Source organism: Varroa jacobsoni, unplaced genomic scaffold (genome assembly GCF_002532875.2).
Source record: "Varroa jacobsoni isolate VJ856 unplaced genomic scaffold, vjacob_1.0 scaffold_469, whole genome shotgun sequence".
NCBI lineage: Eukaryota > Metazoa > Arthropoda > Arachnida > Mesostigmata > Varroidae > Varroa > Varroa jacobsoni.
In genome coordinates, this window is record NW_019213371.1 from 77,465 (window position 1) to 97,558 (window position 20,094).

Consider the following 20,094-nt stretch of genomic DNA (forward strand, 5'->3'; position numbering starts at 1 on the left):
AGCAGTTATTCAGATTAATTTTAGCTTTTAGGGGAATAGTTATCGGCGGTTTCAAATCGGATGTGGTGCTCCATTCTATCACAATAATAATAATGATACTACGTATGTACGAACATTTTCTGCAACCCATACGTTGATCGACGGTGCCGCATCTGATAGTGTACGTCTGCATCAGGTTGCTATCGTTTGTGTTGCCAAATATCTACGTATATAATAGAGTTTCAACACGAGGTGATCTTTTCGAACGAAATCAAGGAGATCACTAGTCAGCCACTCTAACATAGTGGTTCCGTCGCCATATCTATGGTATGAATAACATCAAACAAATACGCAATACATACATTTGATTACGTCATACCTGTCCCTATAAAACACATTCCAAGCCTTACCTTGAGATCGTTTTAGTCTTCATCACACACCAAACTCGAAATTAACTGTTCGGGCTCGAAAGATGAACACCTAGTTACTTCTTCACGTAATGAATTGGCGAATAGAACGTTACGTAAGGAGGCGGTGATCTGCGTTGGAACGCTGTTAGCTGAACGTGAGTGCCAACTTCGAATTGAAGAAAGCTCGTGCCAGGACGAACCGTCCAACAACAATAACAGCAAAGCCCGTTGCACTGCTACTATTTGCCATCTTCGACCGTTGCTATTTTGACTTAGAAAAGGATATTTGGTAATAGTTGGTCGCGTGGCGTACGTATGTTGACAGCCACCGATGACTAGCTGAATTTTTTCTTTTCCAGAAAGTTCACAATCGAATGAGAACAAGGGTAGGGATCGAAAGAAATACAGAGGAAAACATTAAGCCTTTTGCACTATTCAGAAAGGTGACCTTTCCGTTCACGCGGTGCCGATTACGGGTGGTAATGTTTTTTCAATAATATAAAAATGATGAAGATTATAGAGAAAGATGTTAGTAGTGTAATATAATTTTTTTCGTTATTTCACAGTCGATTCTTAGCGAGAACAATCTTCACTAGCATACGTTTGTGGCGCCCTAATTATTACCGCGGTAACTTAGTGTTTGAAGTATTACGTGAAATTCAAGGATCAACACACGAAGCGCGATTATAGCGTTGCTTTGTGAGTGGCGCGGAGAACGAATCTATATAATTAAATTTCTATCCTGTGTTCCTTCTCCGCGTCGATAGTTTTTATTATGGACTTTGGCTTAATTGCTTCCATTGAAATTTAATGATTTAGACAACGCTTTAAAGCTATCCCGGAACCTCACTGAAAAAAATCTAAAAATAAAAAATCAAGCTGGGTAACTTTGAATTGTATTTATTTAAGTTGATAGTATCCATCATTCTTGGTGCGCTGTAATAGCACTTTTCTGATGCTCCCAATCGAGCAGAGTATCGGAACTGACGCGTTAGTAGATCCGAGATGAATGATCAACTGATCATTTCGTTATTGGTTTAATTGTGCACAACTCTGAAAACCCCCTATAGATTTTTGCTCCGTCTTCTGTTTAATAACCACTATCATTTCCGTAGCATTAAACATTGCAGAATCCAAACATGCATTTACAGATCAGCTGACCGGATCATCCAAACTATCGAACACTCTGTGCATTAGAATCCCCTGTTTCGAGAATGTCCACAAGATGCAAGAGCATCGATCGTCATTCGGCCGGAAACTGTTATGTAGCTTAGCTTTAAAGATGGCTTTTAACTGAATCAAGTTCTTTGAACTTCTTCTTACCAAGTGAGAACAAACTTATTACAATTGATTGAGAGCAGGACAATTTTACACTTCACTACCCTTGCAAGTATTGACCATGCATCCAGCAGCAAAATCAGCCACGTATTTCACCGCAAAGCCGTACCGAAGTGTACGTCCGAATGTTTATTACCGGAGTTGTTATGGTATTATGCAAAAAAAGAGCATTTGCCATAAGCTAGAAGGACGAGGATGTTTTGAAATCGACGTAGTAGGTCGTAGGTCAGCGTACAGGTACCAGAGTCAACTTTTTGCAAACTGACGAATCTATGGCACCCATCCTTCTAGCTTCATCATGGCCGGTAAACCAGGGTTAAATTATCATATATAAGCCAGTGCGTTTTGCGTCTGACGCGTTCTGATGAAATCAACAGTCGGTACAGACAACACGGTGAGACACGTAGGTGAGAGCGTAGAAAAACGCTGTACGGTTCCGTTGTAGGTGTGTGTGTGTGTGTGTGTGTGTGTGTATGTATGTATGTATGTATGCAATTATTTAAACGAAACTCAAATATGATTTGGAATCAAATAATGGGGTAATATATTCAAGGCTACGAATTTATCGCACGATCTCACTGTTTGTAGTATACCATATATATTCGACTTGCCGTCTAGCTACTATCTGGACAGAAGATCGCCCAGGGAATACATTAGTCATTAAGGTTTCTCAATGCTGCTCATCTTGAAACGGGTGCAGACGTTGGTAAATATAACTTCAGTCTGCTTGCTTTAAAGTCTACTAAATCGTTTTCGTTTATACGTCCGACTTTGCGTCTCTCGCAGCGTTGTAAGCATAGCATTGCATATGTTCGTATTCCGCGTATATGGCTTAAACATATCTGTAAACGCGCTATATATAATCGTCTATTGCAAGTTGGTGCGTCTTGTGCGGCAGAGAAAATCATAGTTCGCCTTACAAAAAACAAAACACACACAATTATAGCTGTTAGTAGGAGAAGGATTGATTTTATTGTTTACTAGTTCGGTCACTATCTTACTGCGCGGTGCCGTTCAGCTGTCAAGGCACTTTTCCCGTCTGCCACGAGGGTTGTGAAAGTGGTCTTTTTCTGTAACGTAGCATCATATGTGCTGTAACACCTATTGTAAATGCATTACAATCTCCGATCTTGTGCACCCGCTGCGTTTTGCAACTGCTCGGCTACCACTTTGGGCTTCTGGTCCATAAGGCGTGTACACAAATGTCTGTGGCGTTTTGCTCATAATAACAAGCGAAATGTGTTGAATAAGAAAAGATGGACTCGATTTATCTATGGCTCTGTGTAATTACTTTCTAGTTGGCCATGAGTCGGCTAATCCGTCCGTTTTATTATTGTTAATCTAGGGATACGTTGTTTAAGCGATGTTTTTGCACAGCGAGAAAAAGAACCCACTAGCAATTTACAGCAGAATTGTATAGTATCGGTAAGAAGCAAAAACGTATTTAGTCAACGTATTCACGCTTTACGACAACCTAAAAGGTAGGTTTTTCTCAACTAAATAATGGTCGCTCGAAGCAGCTTCATGATATGTGACTTACTTAAACTGTAAACAGCCTAAACGGCGGGGGGAGAGGGTAGCATTGTGATAGCCCTAGTGCGGTCAGTGGGGTATCTCAGTAGAAAGCGACTAGTCTTAGTATAGTTTATTTCGTATATTATATAAATAAAAATAATAAGAAGGGAATATTATCCAAATTATTTGGTCAATGTTTCTTTCTCGTTTTTAGTTAGACCAGCTTGGTCATCCCTCTTCAAGCTGTCAGTGGATCTTTTACACGAACGGATTTGTCCTATATCTAGCAAATTTTCTGCACAACGTCAATTACTGTACAGGATGTTATCTGTCCAAAGCGTCGTAATTAGATTAATTCCTTTATAACGCCTACGAATTGATTGGCGCTGTACCCCGCTGGTGTATGGCAATCGGCCGTTCCATCTGCGGAGAATCCTTAATTTTGTCGAAGATTTATATTTAGACTACTATGATTTATGGAAGCTAACAGTTGACGCGCTGCTTTTGGTACTGTCCTTTGAGCATCGAGGAAATGCCCGACATTAACGCTTCTAAAAGTTGCTTTTACGGATGGCGTCTTTCAAATGGCAGATTTCGCAACTGCCGACTTCTATATCATCTATATCAAACATTTCCACGGTGAGTAAACGCCTCAGAGATATATAAAAAGAAATTGCAGGATTTCACCACCGATACCTGACGACCTAAGTGATCTGAGGACCATGTTACAATGACGTATTGCAGATACTGTCTGTGAGCACGGCACACGAGTCAACGATATCTTCCTTATCACGGGCAGCTTCCTGCAATACAGGGTGACGCTTTTGACATTTACTATAACGGGCAAGCGTCAGGAGAAAGCCAGTTCTTCATAGAATCACGGCAAATAACAGCGCGTAGTTTTTGGAGTTATTCAATTTTTCTGCGGTGGCGGAACTCCCAGAAAAATTAAACCCGATGGTCTACCCCATGTGGTATCCGAAGATTCGACGGAAACTTTCACGACCGTTCAAACTTAAAGCGCTCACAAGTTGATCGAAAGACATGTTTTTGATCGTTTTTGATACGAAAGTTAACAAATGTTTCAAAAAAACAACAATGTAATTTTTCAGTTACGTTTTCCGATTGTTAGTATTTCTGAGATTTGCTCATCTTTTCAATTCTTCTTCACCGTTGTGTTCGCGATTAGCCCAAATGTAATTCCTTTGGTGTTTTTGTGGCGTATCTGAGCAATACTTCAGCGAATCTAGATCCACCGATGTCGTTTGATGCACGGACACTATCGAAAACTTTGCGGATTAAGGAAGTATTTCGAAAAAAATTAGGCGGTAATTTTGGCCAATCGCGGTGAGTGGTTGTTATACTGAAGCTGTATGACCCTCGGGAATTTCACTACCAACAGCTGCGAAAAAATACTTTTTTTTTTTTTTTTTTTTTTTTCATGTGGTCTTAGTAACAAGGCATGGGAACAGTTCTCAATTTACGCATGTAACATTGTACGTTGCCAGTAGCAAATACAAATCAAGCGGTCGCATCAAACCAGAACGAACATGTACGAGTCTCTTGAAAAAAGCATTTGGCCAATGGAGCTTAGTTAAAGTATAGGTGGTCCGATGGTTAACAACAAATAAAATTTCTCACGTTATTATTATTGTTGTTGCTATTTATATTTAGCGCTCTACATAACTAGGTCCAATCAAATGCGTAAGTGCGCAAAAAACTGTTTTCAACTGGCCGTACGAGGCTCAGTTCTTTTGTGTTTCCAAACATAGGTTTTGTTTTTTAAAGAGATTAAAGTCTATTCTACTTAAATTGCATGGCCTATTGCTGCGCATTACCAATTTCCATTTTGTGCTTCAAAGCTTAGCATACCTTTAACGTATATAAATGAAATTTTAGGCCCTGCTTAATAAAATCGCTCAGCAAGGGTGACAAATCAAAAAAGCAGTACAGTTACAGTTTGTTGGATAATCTGAATAGAAGATTTTAATACAAAGGCTACGATTTGCTGAATGTTACGGATTTATAAAACGCCGATAAGGTTTTACCTTAGAAAACTCTACAGTTAAAAAAAATCCTAATTATAATGGTCAAACGCTCACGATGGAAGAAGGAACAAAGTGAGAGTAAATGTGGCTAAATTTATTATAACCGTTTTGAAATAATGGAGAATCGAAATTTGGCGCAATAGACTGTACCGTCGTTAAGTCACCCCGTTGTCAACCCAAACTAGTATATATCGTACCGCTGCTGTGATATGATTATTTCTTTCAACTAAGGAAGCTGCGGACTCCTATGAAGCTATTAGCTACCGGACAATATCCATCTACAGAGGAATTTTCCCCTCTGCGAAATGGGACGACAAATGAAACATTGAAAAACTCATAGCGGAACCATTCTCCTCAAATACGGTCATAATTAGCAAGTATTTATGTATCCTAAGCTTTCGCGGAGTATACGAAAACTCCAAACAGGGCGAAGCTTCGTCCACCAGGGCACTACAACGAGACCTAGCAAAGAAAAAAAAACACAACTGCTTATCGTTTATTTGAAGTCAATAGTGATTTTTATCGAAATGAGGATGAGGGAGGCAATAAGTCGCATCGTTCAACTTAACGCATGTTTGAAATACGTCTAAAGTATCCCTGGTAGGAGGTTGAAATGAAATTCTGCAGCGGTTTTTTTTTTTGCCTGTGGTCAATGGAAAGGCGTTCTGCATTATAGATGATAACAGCCTCTGCTTGGTTTTACGTTTCGTGGACTACACACAGTTACGCTGTAATCGCCGCGGATCGAGCGTTTCTTAAAAGACGATTTTGTCCTCCCGTGCAGTTTCGTTAGTCAAGAGGTCCGGCCACTTGTGTCTCACACCCAAAGCTTTACAGAAAAAAGCAACAATAGACAGTTATGGATGACCACTGAAGTCCATTGAATTGCGTCGATCCACTAACAAAAAAAGGAGACAATCAAAGATCACTTAGAGAGAGCGATAAATGCTGTTGTAGTAACTATAACATGATGAACTTGCGGAGGCCAGCTTAAATTCTAATTATCGAATAAGCAGTCCAACCTGTTGTACTCATAGATATCTCTGCTCACATTATCGTCCACGGCCTCATCAGACTTCACTCACGAAGTGTTGTAAAACAGCTGGCGCTGAAATTGGCCCTTTTGGAAAGTGTCCTGTAGAGTTTCCATCGTCTTACACTGAAACCGCGTAGGGTTACTTCATCACAGGCCGTTCCCTACTTCGTCGGAAACGTTGCTGATTTATACGCACGACATTTTCAAATGAGCAAATTTATCCGATTGGTAAATGAATCGCGGTTCATATTAACACACCTATTTGACCATCAATAGGCCCCAGAATAAAAATACGTCAGAAAAAAATCAGTTATTATGTCAAGTGTCGTTTACATTAGCGGGAAGTTTACCAGTGTGATCATCATATAACATGCCCGTGCTCTCCAGAACAGTGTATTACACAAAAGTAACAAAATTAGGCTATATAACGAAAATTTTTTAGTTAATTTATTTATTCTAGCACTCGGCACGAAGGCCAATGTCAATCAAGTCTCAATCGTTAAATAATTAACAACAGTTTGTCAGGCACGTTCGAACATAAAAGAGCTTTCCCAATTTTTATTTCCAGCCTTTTATAATTAATTTCTAGTTATTCAATAAAGATTACTGATTGATACAGGTTCTATTATCACTATTATTAATCAGACTGAATAAATTTTGCATCTTTATCTGAAATTCTATTCACGCCCTATTGACAACTAAGTAAATACCGCGCTTTTCCTTTTCCATTCATTGCTTATTGGCCTGATCCAGATTAATTTTTGGCCATGTTATCTATTTACAATATGAATATGTCTATTGATGTACCATATGAAAAAAGCAAAAGGAAACAAACCAATTTTTTCTTTAACCTTATGGGATATATGCACGGCCTCGGAAATACATGTATGTGTAGTAATTCTATATGAAAATGGGGCATCACAAGGGAAATGTGCGAGACAGCTTAAAGATGCAGTTACAAATTAAAATAGAGTCTCATTTATGGCAAGTACCGTTGTTCAAGCCGAACTAAATGATATGGCACTGGGAGATCTTCGTAATATATTATCGATTATTACGGTTACTAACAATATTGAAGTAGTAAGTGGCATAGCACCGCTTGTTAATACTGACAACAAAAAAACATTGATAATTATTATATTGTGTTGTTACGAATAGGGCAAAGACGCAACAACACAAACGGTTGCCACCATCGCTACTAATCTATCGCTAATTTCTAATCTGTCCTTGCCACATCCTTTTGTCCTTTTTATAAATTGAGAATAAGGTCTATGACGATCATCTATTTCTCTTCCATGTGTTCGACCAACTAATGGCATTGTTTGCATGGACTAGTATCTCCACAATGGCGAGCTTGACAATTTGCCATTGTTTGTTAATTTGATCATCTTTGTAATAATAGTAATTATTATTATTATTATTGACATTTCGTTGGTGAAAGCAACAAAATTGGTTCTGACATATCCATGCTTCACGTTATATATATATATGCATGAAGATCTAACAGATTTAAGTCTTCATAGACGTCCCGCTGTCGATTGCTACAAGTTCCCGCTTTTCAGATTCTTCCTGTTATTTCCGTCTTGTCGTACCTCGAAAAAAACGGACGGGATATACGAACAACGCACATAAGCCATAAATTCTGTACGCAACAATGCTAATGCTTATCGATCATGGAATCATACGATGTTAGGTAGGTTTGTTTTCGTGCTCACATACCTCGTAATAACAATAACATTATTTCTCGGCTGGATGTCTACTCTCTGTCTAAAAGATGAAAGAAGTTACTTGACACGCAAAGCTGTTGATCCTTGGATGATCCCAACCGTAACCATCTTGCGTGTGTATGTGTTTATTTAGTACGACAACCTGTTCCTGGTAGGTTGGGTAGAGGACAACGTTTCGGTCAGCTAGCTGACTCATAAAATGCACTTTTACTTTTTTTTTTTTGTTTGCTTGCTACGGGAGACTTTCCCCGCCACATGTAACAGTGTTAATGTTTAATGCGCTGAAGCTTGTTTATCTAAGCTTCAAAGCGGAACGAGACAGCTAGCCAAATTGAAGTACATTTCGAGCCGTTTATCTAATATGTTATTTAAGTTTCTACTGCATACAATTTCTCATGCATCTTTAGGCGTCCACTCGTATCACACTGTTTTTAACCGGGATAAGCCAATGCGCCTGCTAACGCTTGTTTCGGGCAAGTGAAAGGTTAAAAACCTAATAAGAATAACACGATGAAAATCGGAATAAGGCCATAGCCAAACTTGAAATGGGCCTTAATGGACCCTCCGTAGTGTTTAATAAAACGACTCGTGGCAGTTTGTGAAAAACAACATTACGTATATAATACGTAGAGTAGAAGCAGACAAATATACAAACAAATCGGCTGGAAGCTTGACGTAATCGGTGGTGTGCGATATGCAAAAGCAGACGCGATCCAGACTAGCTCGATGGAATACTTGAATTTTGTCTTTAGTAAACTCACATTAGATGATCGTGATGAGCAAATATTAGAGCGGAGATAATGTCTGCATTGTACATAAATAGATAACATTGTGACAAACGCTTCTCGTTTAGCTTTTTACTAAGCAATCTAAATTGTCTGAACTCGACCAGCGTTGATGTTCCATCGTCGCGGTGTCACTTTGCGCAGCCCTGGCTTCCACAGGTTCCGAATCGCGTAGGATTTAATGAAACTTTCAAATGTCAAAGTTATATCGATCCGCACGAGGTTGATTAAAAGCCAAGAAGCTCGTTTGATGGACGGTTCATTGTCATTTACTTCTGCTAGTTGATAGCGTCTGCGTCGTCTACCGCACTCCTTAAGATCACAGAAGACGACCATCTGGCGTCCGATTGCGGTTAGCTCATTTTTTTTGGCATTGGCAAAAAAGACGTCATGTAACGTTGCCAACATGTAGTTTTCTCTGACTTTTTCATGACTAAACATTTCGATGCTTCAGATATAGATTCAAAGGTTATCTATCTTATGCTATATACCTCTATTTTATGTGGTTTAAGTCTTTAGACGGATTCGTAGCTATGTTAGGCCCAGTGGAAAAGTCTAAATCCTATAGCAAAGACATCGAAACGTAACGGAAGCGTTTGCGCAATAATCAAGGTGCGAGTTCGAACCATAACGGCGACAATGAAATGGGGCTAATATCGGTTTGACAGGCAGCTTTTAAAGCCCATCGGGGTAGTCTCTTATTTCTGATGACAACGCACGTTACGGACGTAAGGCACTGGACCAAAAATATACTCATCTTTTACTTTAGCTACGTTATACATATATATATATATATATAATTAGTATATTATATAGCGGTATAACTACTATGTTTTACTTTTAGCATGTTATTTATTTACTGTATTTTTCATTATTGTCAATGGGTTAGTTTTATGCCGCTAGCCTTTATTAGCATACATCCTAAGATAGAAATTATCAAAGAGATTGTAGTAGTAATCTCAGATAATTATTATTACGGACGCGAAAAATGTTTACTGCTGCTAGTACGTTTATCTAGTCTACCAGTTCATGTAGCTGGAACAACAGCACTTGTTACTCTCCGGCGTCGGAGGTCATGCAGGGTCGTCCTTGTGACGCGTTGCGTGGGCCTTCGTCTAGTGAAAACACGGTTATCTTCACCGATGTACATGTATATATTGTTTCCATTTTCGTTCTGTTAGTCATTGTCTCTGCCAATGTCAAGTCTGTGTCATTATATGATGTGCTTGTTGTATCTTCAGATACGTGGTTACCATTATAATTCTCATCCATTCGATGGCCTATTCTGACAATATCAAATCTTCGTACATGGTGATCTTACTATTCATTGTTAGTGTTTGCTTAGTTATAAATAATCCAGAGAAGCGCGAAGATCCATCGTAGGGTAAAAGTCATACTTGACTTCCGATTGGCTATCGTTGAGTCGGTCGTATGCTTTGACGTTTCTAATTACCTTTATATATCGTCAAGTTTTGAGGAAAAGTTAATCGGTTGTGTGTCAGTTAGTGGGGGGTCGATAATCGCTCGAGGGCTTGAGCGAATTAACACCATAAGTTACTTGAATAAAGTAATTAGACATTATAGAACAATGTCCATATGCGTTTTCCCTTATAGTCTTCATAATATAAGTGTTTATTTAATATGGTAATATATTCATAGTATGTATTGTTCTATCATATGTCATGACAAATCTTGCCAGCATCGCACTTATTATTATCATCATGCTTGCCATTGTTGACATCATCGAAGTTGTATTTCGTATTCTGCTGTCGCTATGATTTATGGCAACGGAATCGTTACTGATAGCAGCCTGCGTTTGTCAACTTAAGCTCTATTGTAGCTTCAACTGTGTAGCATCAGTGTTGTGTGTGTGTGTGTGTGTGTCAACTAACATCAGTGTTCGTGTTACTTAATATATAAACTTGCCAGATCGTTTGGGATTGCTTCAAAAACTGTTGTAGATAAAAATCGCAGGTGCATTTCGGTCGATATCGAACTTGCTAAGGGATCCTTTGTTCGGGGACCACTAGGAGCGGTGAGTCCGAGAAGTTTTGCTATATTGCCATGTTTGGGTAGTGCTTTGTGTGTGTTGTTCTTGTTTACTGCTCGGCTCATTGCGACGTGCGCGAGTCTCGGAGAAGTTGACTAGATTCGTAAAACTAGGGTTTCGAGGGAGGAGAAAGCACGTCTTTCCATACAAATCTCTGTTTTTGTTATAAAACATAATAACTGAACACATTCTGCATAGCCATGCTGAGCTCGGGCCTATCAGAATCGGTTGATTTCTTCTCTTATATTATATATCTTCAGCGATAACTTTGTCGCCGTCCAACAGAATGTTCACAGCGGCAAGGTTACGCCTTGATGCGGCCTGCGGAGTGATTAACGAGTCGTCAGGGCGCTTTTAGAGATTCGACTGCAAAAAAGTTTCTTTGGCAATTTTTTCCTCAAAACGGTTAGAGAAACAAAATATTGAGAAAGGAAAATATTGAGAGAGGAAATTGCCGCGTTGTCTAAGTCAAGTCTTGTCTTTCGTAGCTCATACGGAGATCACAGGTGGGTAGGTTTAATAGGCTTCTACTGGGTAAGTTAACAGGGCGTGAAGGGTAGATCGAGGTTGCTTAGTGAAGGAACGAATGAATTTGTTTATGGGCTCTGGCAGATACGTAGAGTAGCAAGCACGATCGTACGTACAACATTGACATTATTTTATCTTTTTTTTTTTTTTTTTTATTAGTAGTAATTGTCGATTGTAAAGTCAATGTGTCGAACCTCATTCGCGGCCTGCGTCTACGTGTATATATTAGGCATGCATGGATGTATTTCTATGACGAAATTAATCATTGCTGTAGTGACCGAGAGCGTTTTTCTCTTAAAATTATATTTGACAATTATTGATTGGTATATCTAATAGGTTCTATCAGCGCTATATATATATATATATATATGTATCTGTAGGCTTTTCATGTCTTCCTTTTCTTTAGATTTGCCACGTTTCATAGTCATTTTTATTAATATTAGATCGGCATTGTTGTTGTTGTTGTTGTTGTTGTTGTTGTTGTTACTACCATTTGACTTGCCACCATCACTATTTGGTTACATCGTTGGCTGTTTTCTTTCGATAAGAACAACTGCTTACTAGATCTGGAATACTTTCATTAATTCATTATAATTACTCGAAGGTATTTTGTTTTTTGCACAGAACGTGAAGGATCTATTCTTTTATATATCGCCGTAATCGATATATGTGATTCGTTCCTCAATATTATTCTTCTTCTTCTTCTTCTTCGTCTTATCTTCCCTTAGTTAAACGCATTAATAAAACTATTCTTCACGACAGATATCACTGTTCATCATTTTAGTACAATAATCGTCTTAGTTCAGCATTGTTCCATTTTATTGACGTGAGTCAGTATATTTATTATTATTATTATTTGTCCAACAAACGGAGGTTATAATAATGTTAACGTTCTATTGAAAGTCCTGGCCAACCCGATGGCCTCCCAAGGCAGCTTTCTCTGTTTGGCTCTATCTAGATTTCGGGGGCTCTCCTCGTAAGATGTTCATTTCGGTTGCGGCGCGTTAGGTCTGCTAAGAACCCGCAATATTGCAGAACACGATACGCCCACGGGCTGAGCAGTTCTCACGGTACGTCGATCACCATCAGTCATATAATCATGTTTAGCATCTCACAAGTTTATTATCACCGTTCAAACTGAGCATCTGATTTTAGCAGGTTTTTCCGCTACGTTCCCAGCTCATTAGGGTTTATGCCTGCCGCTCACGGTTCGCTCAATTACTACAAATCATAATGGTCACCAATAACTGACAAGCATACTCGCGGCCGGCTGCCGTCGTTCTATTGCAATCAGGTTTCTCAGACAATAGTCCACGCATTGTTCAGTACATCATTCGTCAGACAGACTAACGCCGACTCATCGCAAGTTCATGTCACCAATGGCACTAAATATGACCCTTGTTGGCCTTATTATTTGATGCTGTTGTGTGTTCTCTCATGAAGCGTCCCACAAACGTCTACTCCCTGTAGTATTATACAGCCATTATAAATTATGTTACGAATACAAAGATATTCTCTTTACAACTAGAAAAAAATGCGTATCAGATCTCTCAAAGTATATTCACGGTACGATTGGTCCTGTAGTAATCGGTCCTCGTTGTCACGTCACACTTTCTCATGTCGTCGTGTATAACACTGTACATCCAACGTAGCACGTAACGACGAAGCTCGTCATCCCGCAACGAGAAAACTAGCAAAAACAAGCTAGACAGCCAGAGTTCTCATGGACTAGCGATGGATTCCTATTGAGTATTGTAAGAACAAAGGTAAAACAAGTAGAGAGCATACAGCGTTGAAATGAGACAGACAGACATACTTCGCTTTAGACAAAAAAAAAATACCAACGAAGGAGAGTAGCGAATCAATGAAAAAACGTTTTGGGACGCCGAAGAGCGTTATCGACAATGTTCTCGTGAGACCCTCAACCCGAAATGTTTGCTGTTATATCGTCATAGGCAAAATGAATATCAAAGGTTTGCTTCAACGTGCCAGCCGTAACCGCTTCATTATTGTAGGTCGGAGATTATCGCGCACTTTCATCTTCCTTATATCAATAGTCATCATTGTGCCTACTTAAGAAGATCTTCACCAAGTCCGTAAGCCTTTATCTTATATTGAAGATCGTTCGTGACAAACACCATCTTTCATCTCAAACAATCACATCTAAGACGGACAACTGAATTAGAGAATCGTTACGATTTAGTACACTTATTTGCCCCTTTCTTTTCCTTCTCCCGCTGAATCCGGCCTACCTCTACGAACCTCATTCTCTTTGTCAAGTTCTAGATCGAGAAAAAGCGAGGTTTAAACTTTTGACTGTGTGAAAACTCAGTATTATCGAATGTTAGTTCGTTATAAATCAGCACTTTAACAGCTGCCAATTATTTGTATCTGTGTGTCGTCTTCACGATACACTTCCGGATCAGCCGAACGTAATCGGCCATGCAGCCTGCGCTTGGACTCTGAAGATAGAGCTTGTTGCACTTGAGGATGGAAGAGTCGCAAGTTGCCGGACGCGTCGCGTGGTCGTCGAAGGGAGAACAAAAGGACGTGGAGATCGGTTGCGCTGATGAATGGGTTTCTGTCAGGGCACAGATCTGAAGCAGTATTGTACTAATCTATATAGGGTATATGTTTTTGTATAGTAAAAGCCAGAATAATTATTATCACCCGATCTAAAAATGTGATTATTGAACTTAATAATTAGCGTTCGTTTTTCCGTTCAGGGAGGACGATAACAATTAAATCCGTTGCTAAAGAATCCGTAATTATCAGTGCAAGAGATGCTAAGCTAACAGAGAGACGCCATATTTAATATAGCAGAGTTTGTCGAGCGAGAAGCTGAAAGTGGGAAAGACACACAAATACAGAAGAAGGTAAGTTCAGTAATATTAGTAGTAGTTAGGACTGGTAACGACTATTAATAAAACTTAATTTAATTGCATATTTGCTATTGATATAATGTTTTATTAATAATATGTATCTCATACATAATATGTACACAATGCAATATCAATTACAGGGGGGCAAGAGCAAAAGCGATCTTACCGAAATATCAAAGATCAATCTCTACACAAAGTATATCGCAAGTTTCACTTTAGTCTGTTGCACTGATCAACCATTTCTCCTATATTTGTGTTTATTTCTGTGGATACAATTTATACTGCGTTCTATTACAAAGGAACGGCTTATATAAGATTTGCAAGTTGATGTAAAGGTTGTAAGTGCGCAAGCATTTGATATTCCATGTCTACTATGAGAAAGTGTTCTTGTATTATCTAAAAGCACATGGTTTTAGAGACCAAAGCAGGGCCACCGGCTCGATACATACTAAGGACACGTACGTATTGCACAACTGGCACAGGGGAAAAAGGTTATCTATGGAATGAAAAACGAAACTGCATTGTTTTTAACATTACAGACCATACTTACATCGCATTATAATTATTTGTCGCAGTAGATTGGTTTGCCTGTTTTGGTTACTGCTTGTACCGAAGCATCTACATAACTCAATCATGAGAGTAGAAGTCTACTCAGAAGTTCACTGCTGGCGCGTCATTGCCTATATCGTCAATATTCCCACTGATCCGTTCTCGTTCCTCTGCAGGCTATTATCGTTATCGTCGTCATAGCGGTAAGTCATAAGTAGGATGGCATACGCTGCCTTCGTTGACGTTGAAGTTACACCACTTCGCTTGGTAGTAACCACATGAACTTATTTTGTTGAACGATACTAGTCGCTGCAAACTCATACATGAACCCTTTTTTCCTGATACAAATCATTAGGTTAAGCATTATTCCATATGCACGTCCTAGCCTCTTCCAAATCTTCCTATTTTGCCTGGTTACGCAGAAATGTGGTACACCATACAGAAATGAGCCTCTAAATACGAGCGTTATAGGCGCTAGCCTTATGTCAGAGGAACGAGCACGTCAACGTAGTTGACCGGGAATAGGCCAGATTTACCGTTTATCGAGCCCTCAAACCAGTTTGCATCAATCTGACGAATTAGATCGATCTTGTCACCCTCCTAGAACGAAGAAAGTTTACAAAAACATCAATTCATAGTAAGTAAGTAACAAATTCAATAGAAAGCCAAACGATATAAGAATTCAATGTTTTTAGGTAAAATAGCTCAAGGAATATACGTGTCACTTTTCTCAATTGGTCAGAGGGGACTGTGTGCTTATTGAACCTCTACCTTAAACTCTAGTTCTCCTGGGTTCTCTGCACTGAAATCGTATAACGCTTGGCAACACGGCCGTTTCTGGGCAGGCGGAGAGGGCGCCGCGGGTGAACGCATTGGTGACGGAATCGGTGATGCTACAACCAGCGAAGGGCAAGATGAATCCAGTTGCGGACGCACGAGACCCCGTGTGTGCCGTTGAGGAATTCGTGTATCAACAAATAAGAACAATAAATACCTGTTAGACCACTGGACGGCTGAACGCTAGTCAGAGGTGACCGGTGAATGTGGTTAAAAAGAATAAGACTGTGAAAGAACACGTTTTGGGGTGGTTGTAATCATTTTGACGAAGCTAGTGTAGCTATCCCTCTGTATGGTGACTCCTTGTTGGAGACGAATTCAGACTATGCCAGAAAGTACAAACGAAAAAAAAACTGTGAACAGGATTTTTTATTTACGTAAACTTCGCTCCAGAAACAATTTCGCACACGAAGTAGATAAATATAGTTTATAAGAAGTGTCGAATCGGTGATTTCCTTGCGTTAAGCGACTTGTCGAGCATGCTTGGCACCGCTTACTTACCACAAAGATCTAAACCAAAGCCTGCCACGTTCTTTTTACCTTTTTATAAATACAGATGTTTTACCCAAAGAAAAGTGGATGAATAGGCTAGCACCGTCGATCCATGGGTGTATACTAAGAATATTTATTATGGCATCTACTGTGTATCTAGAACAAAACGCTGAGTGAATACGCTTCCAGCTACTGACGATTTGCTAACTTATTAAGTTCCTTAGTGCACGCCGCCGGTATTCTAATTATCTGCCCCTGCTACTATTAGATTTTAACGTCATTTGATTGCTTAGACCTACGATACCGTCAGGACAATAAAGAGGTCTTCCACAAGCTATATCATTCATGGTGGGAAGCATTTGTGTTTAACACGGGCGATTAATAAGCTCAACAGGTGGTTAGTCTTCGGGTTCAGCATAAACGCAACACTACTACGAAGAAATAACACTTTGGTAGGTAAAACACCGACACGTTCATCTGGTTTTCGTTAAAGCCTAGGTGTGTACTCTGCGCGGTCTACCTGCCATGAAAGCGAAGCGCACCACAGTTTCCGCACGTAAAGTGGGGTTGCTGCGTGTTCGTGTATAGATGTCGTTAAGTGCGGAGCGAATATATTTCCTATGAAAGAGGTGTGAAGAAGAATCTTTTCTAACCAACTAATGAGGGAAACACTATGTTACGTTTAACTAGCTTCTAATATCTATTGTACAAAACAAGCCTTTAGTAAATAGAAAAGCAGTTCTAATGGCCCTACGGGGTGCGTCCGTTCGTGTTGTACGTCGTCGAAGCCATCTGGCCCATTTTTTTTTAAATCTTATTCATGTCAAGGAGTAGTTTGGCTAGTTGCGTGCATAGGCTAGGATATAACATTATCAGTAAGTAAAAACATTAAAATTAGAACAGAAGTAAGTGTGGGAGAGGAAGCATATGTGGAAAAACAGGTGCAACAAAGGCCCTTTCTTTGATGCATTGAAGGACCTGTGCACATAGTGTTATGAAGCAGAAATTGAAAAAAAACAACTAGAAGATTATACAAGGCTAATAGTAGCATTTACACGCATACATACGAAGCTTGCAGGCCATGTCTTTATGACGATTGAACACTTGGAACATACAACGAAAGAACCATTGGCCACCTTCAACTAAAACCAGCTACAAAACAGGCTTAAACCAAGCTTGCGTCGTGAAGAACACGAAATATTGCCATTGTAAAACTAATCCATCATCATGGCCGTCAACAAGCATACAAGCGATCGGGCAGTGCGAGGGGGAACGGCTGGTCGCTTGACTGTGAACTTTCATACGCTTCGTTGGATAACTGAAAACGTGTCAGAAGCATGCTCATTTGCTTTTTTACCAGGCACACACGCGTGGGCGTATTACGTTCTCTCTGCACGATCATCCGACTATAGTCATCCCCAGACATCGATTTAAGTAGATAACTGTTATAATAGCAATAACGATCTGTGCTGGTTGTTTTTGATTCTTACGCAACACGGAGACATTATATATGTATATATATATATATGTATATATATATATATATACATATATATTCAACATTTTTATGTATCGCAAGCGTGGTAGGGGTAAATGTGCCAGGTTGCCATGATGTCGTTTGTTCTATTTTCATTTGCCTTTATCGGCTCGAGATGAAGCAAGCTGAACTGGTGAGCTTGAGCGATGACTACTTACTAAGACAATGATAAACGTTACGCTCTGGCATACATGGGTACACTTCGGCCAGTCAGATAGACAGGCGCGTTTTTCCCTTGTAAACCAGCAGCTACAGCGATCACAACACTAACAAAACACAACAGTTCCATTTGTCGTGAAGTCGCATTGAAGCTTCCATTTACTGCTGACTGGACCTCCCCTCCATATTCCTCGTCAGCAGGATGCCTCGTTCGGCAAAGAGCGGAACTGTATATTTATTTTAGCAAAATACTTATCCATACAGTCGCTTTTTGTCTATTTGCATATTGCTTTGTTTATTTTTTGTCGTTTGCACTCGTACCATTTGGGGACCTGGCGTTTTTCTGTTGATTGAAGTTGCCCAGGTACATGTTGCCTCCTGCCTGCTGACCAGGAACCGTGCAGCCCGGAGAGGGCAGGGGCGACCGGCCTATGGGAGTCGTTGAAGAAGCAGCAGCAGCAGCAGGATTCGTCGTAAAGATCCGGAATGGATAGCAGAACCGGACCGAGTACACGCAGTTGATATGATGCGGCATGATGCATGACGCGGTTCGATTCCACAGAAGGTGGGCAGCAGGAACAAGGTTCCGGATACAGAGATGCAAAGGTGTGCCGATCAGATATAGATGTGCACATTGACACAGAGGCGATGTGAAAAGTGTGGTAAATGCAGAGCGACGGCCGAGGCACCGCAACGAGAAATGAGTGGTCCGGATAAAGCAGTAATGACAACAGCCGGATTTGTAGACAAAAGAAAGCGACAAAGAAGTAAAAGAGCCAATTGTTTTAAGGTTAGTCTTTGTTAGAATAGGACATTTCCCAACAGCAACGGCAATAAAAATCGAGAATGCCTGCCTTCAGTAAACAGTCGATAATATTCAAGTCTAGAACGTGGGCTGTTTAGATGTCACCTTGTGCATGTAACTGCGGAGAGTGGGACTTTACATGGGAATTGTTGCGGAAAAAACCCAGCGTCACGCGTTAGATAACGATCTTCAGGTAGGTGGTACACTTCTCTTTTGCACGCTGTGTAAATATGGTTTTGTTAGTACGGAATATAGTCCGAAGTGCAGTAGAGAGGTTTGATGGAAGGACAGTGGAAACAGTTTGACCCAGACATACATTTTTAGCTTTGAAGCAAACAACGCACACGTTCGATAAACGTCTTTATCTTCGCGTAAGCTTTTATCTATCAGAACAACACAAATTATGCGAGGAAAGCTTATAGAAGAAGGGTATGCTTTCTTTCCAATATGAGGTAGAAAAACGTATACGTTTGGTACCAGCAAACCCGTTATATCTTGTAGATGTCATTGCCGTTCCTTAGTCTTTTCTCAGGACATACCACGTTGCTATAGCAAGTAGAAAGGTAAAAAGTAAAGATGTCCTTAGATCGACACTCACCCACTAGAGAGCTGTATAGTAATGTTCTATAGAGGACGTCGAAATTAGTGACCATGTAGCCAGTTGTCGTAACAAGCGCATCGACTTGACATTATCTTCAAGTACAAGTTAACAATTAAATCGGCGCGAATCAACATATGGCAGCAATACGTAACATACTAAAGTGCATTAGTAAGTGAATAGCTAACTCTAGGAAGAAAACAGACATATAATTATTTCATGCCAATCAGTCCGCCTCAGGTGGCTTCAGTCTAAAACAGAACTCGGACCCCCCCCCCCCCCCCACCGAGAAGAAAACCCTGTCTAGCGTTCAGAGAAAGTTTGCTATATCATGTCTAAAGAAAAAAAGTCGTTCTTTAAGACTGATTGTCGAATGTGGCCTGTCATAGAAATTCAGAGACGTTCGTAGAAACCAACGAGAATGGCGTATTGTACGTGCCAGGTAAGCGAGTGTAAAAAGACAGTCACAGGAGGCAATGAGGATATGATTCGCACTAGACAAGCAATCTACACAGCTCACGGCTAATGGCGTTCTACAGTTCTACGACTAAAATGAGGTGCGGCAATTAGGGCTGAGGCACAGAAGTGGAAGCTGGGGCAAGACAAGAACGTGCCAGCAAGGTACGGACACTAATCAATTAACATTGTAGTGTCGAATGTATGAAGTTCTTCTTTAGGGGGGGGGGGTGGTTAGCGCACCCGTGCCGATACCAATTAACATTATTCATGTACTAATGACAGAGCGAATCAATGATTATCGGCTACCTACAGTTGGCCAGCCTGCTAGCGAATTTCCACAATGCAGATCAATACTACTAC

General features: G+C 40.1%; 1 protein-coding gene across 1 annotated transcript; it reads right to left on the reverse strand.

Moving 5' to 3' along the window:
- Positions 1-1,273: 1,273 nt before the first annotated feature.
- Positions 1,274-15,740, reverse strand: LOC111260726 (endophilin-A; the record flags this gene model as incomplete). The annotated part of the gene is given in 3 exon segments (XM_022833692.2): positions 1,274-14,257; positions 14,849-15,447; positions 15,619-15,740. Coding segments are annotated over 2 exon segments (242 nt in total), but the record flags the coding sequence as incomplete, so codon positions are not given.
- Between the last annotated feature and the right edge of the window lie 4,354 nt (positions 15,741-20,094).